Consider the following 2,255-nt stretch of genomic DNA (forward strand, 5'->3'; position numbering starts at 1 on the left):
CAGAGGAGAGGAACCGACGCCGGACCCCCAGGGCTCCCCGGCGGGCAGGCGAGCGACTGCCGCAGAGCTCACGCAGCACAGGACGGCAGGGCCAGCCTGCCACTGTGCTGTCCCCGGACGTGGCCACCGATGGGCTGGGCAGGCAGGGCAGGCACCGTGTGCCAACAAGGGGCCGTGGCTTACGGGGCGCTGGACCGATTGTTGGGGGGGTCCGGCAGGAAGGGAGGTTCTTCGGGCTCAGGGGCGTCCGGCTGAGCCGTGGGGGACACAGACTCTCGCACACCTGTGGGAAAGAGGACATGTTCAACTCCAGGATTGCCCTCCAAGACCCGCCAGGGGCTCCTGAACTTGGCGGGGGGCTCTGAGGAGCTTGGGGATGGGCTCTGAGAAGAGGCTGGAGCTCCCGGGGTCAAGGTGCAGTAGACGCTCCTCCTAGGCCCTGCTGGGCATGGGGTGGCCATGGGGTGGGAGTCGGGTGGCTGCAGGGTAGTGGCTGAGTGACCACGGGGTGGCCATGGGGCGGTGGTCAGGAGGCCGTGGGGTGACTGTGGGCGGCCGTGAGGTGGCAGTCAGGGGCCATGGGATGGCCATGGGGCGGCTGTGGGATGGTGATCGGGCAGCCATGGGGCGGCGGTCAGGCGGCATGGGGTGGCAGTTGGGCAGCAGGGGGCGGCAGCCAGGTGGCCGTGGCACGGTGCTCACCGTACAGCTGCCAGATGCGCACGCGGTCCTCGTAGGGCAGCCCGTAGCGCAGGGGGTCACCCACCGGGCCCTGGTAGTACGGGCGCATGATGGAGCGGGCTGCGGCCACGTGGCTCAGCCCAATGGCGTGGCCGAACTCGTGGACGGCCACCGCAAACAGGTCCATCCCGTGGGCATCTGGAACACAGGGCCATGAGAGTGGGGGCCTTGGGTAGAAACCGCAGGACCTCGCTGGCGGCGGGACGTCCGCTGTCTGCTCTGACGGGGGCTCCAGGACTGCTCATGGGATTCTGCTGGTCACTCAGGGCTCGCAAGACCCCACGGCGCCCTGACGCTCCTGCAGCCCTTGGCCAGGGGTGAGTGTCCCTTCCGCACAGTAACATATGAGCCCTGCCGGCCTTGGGTCCAGGACCCCCAGGGGCCCTGCAGTCGGAGGGCTCTGGCCTGACCCCAGGCACCAATGCCAAGCTCTGGTCATTGCCAGAACCTACAGCGCTCGAGCTGTGACGGGCCCCGGGCTCTGTGGTTCCCCGGGCTGTGACGGGCCCCGGGCTCTGTGGTCCCCCGGGCTGCGACGGGCGCCCGGCTCTGTGACGGGCCCCGGGCTCTGTGGTCACCAGGGCTGGAGCTGGGCTTGACCCGTGGACAGCTGGCTCCTCGGGAGCAAAGCTGGCTGGACGTGGAAGCCCGGCCCTTCCACCCTCTCGGATGCCGAGACCGTGCGGCAGGCCTGGCCGCCCTGCCCCGCCCCACGGGCCTGGGAGGCAGTGGGAGCTGCCTGGTGTTGGGGAACCCGCTCGGCGCCCGAGGCAGCTGTGCAGGGCTCGGGTTGGGCTGTGCCAGGGGTTTCCTGGCCTCGCGGGCTAGTGTGGCTGGCAGGACCCCGGTCGTACCTGAAGAGCGGAAGGTCCACTCCTCGTCGTCGTCGAAGTGAGTGTCACCGGCGGTGTGGTGGTCGCCAGGGAAGAAGGCGTGGGCCACGGTGCCGCCAGGGCCGTCGAAGGGGTAGCCGTCATTGTGGTCGGCCGTGGAGAAGTCGATCTGGATATCGGCCGTGCTGCCCGCCACCTCGTGGAAGTTCAGTGGGGTGATGTCGCCCCACACCTTGAGAGCGTAGTGCATGAGCGCTCGCACCGTGTCGCGGCCCAGGCCGGAGCCCCGCGGGAATGTCCGGACCCTGTGGGCAAGCCGGGCCAGGGTCCAGGTTACGGGGGTGGGTACGCCCTGAAGCTGGGGCTCCCCCACCAAGGGCCCCCTCCCCAGGAGCAAGCTGTACATCTCGGGGTCAACCACACCTCATTCTGGGGTGTCTGAAGTGACCCACTGCCTCCCTCCCCTCCCCTGGACAGGGGTCCCCAGAGGAGACCCCCCGCTGCCCCCTCTCCTCCCCTGGATGGGGGTCCCCAGGGAGACCCACCGCTGCCCCCCTCCACTCCCCTGGGCGGGGATCCCCAGGGAGACCCACCGCTGCCCCCCTCTCCTCTCCTGGATGGGGGTCCCCAGAGGAGACCCCCCGCTGCCCCCCCCTCCTCCCCTGGATGGGGGTCCCCAGG

The 2,255-nt window shown here is 70.0% G+C and overlaps 1 protein-coding gene across 1 annotated transcript in view; it reads right to left on the minus strand.

Annotated features, from left to right (window-relative positions):
* MMP17 (matrix metallopeptidase 17) overlaps positions 1–2,255 on the minus strand; it is a gene marked incomplete in the record, with an annotated part of 10,231 nt that overhangs the window by 5,686 nt on the left and 2,290 nt on the right. Inside the window, 3 exon segments of the mRNA XM_014587387.1 lie at positions 184–283; positions 703–879; positions 1,596–1,879. Coding sequence (XP_014442873.1) covers positions 184–283; positions 703–879; positions 1,596–1,879 — 561 coding nt within the window.

This window comes from Tupaia chinensis, unplaced genomic scaffold (assembly GCF_000334495.1).
Source record: "Tupaia chinensis unplaced genomic scaffold, TupChi_1.0 Scaffold000211_1, whole genome shotgun sequence".
NCBI lineage: Eukaryota > Metazoa > Chordata > Mammalia > Scandentia > Tupaiidae > Tupaia > Tupaia belangeri.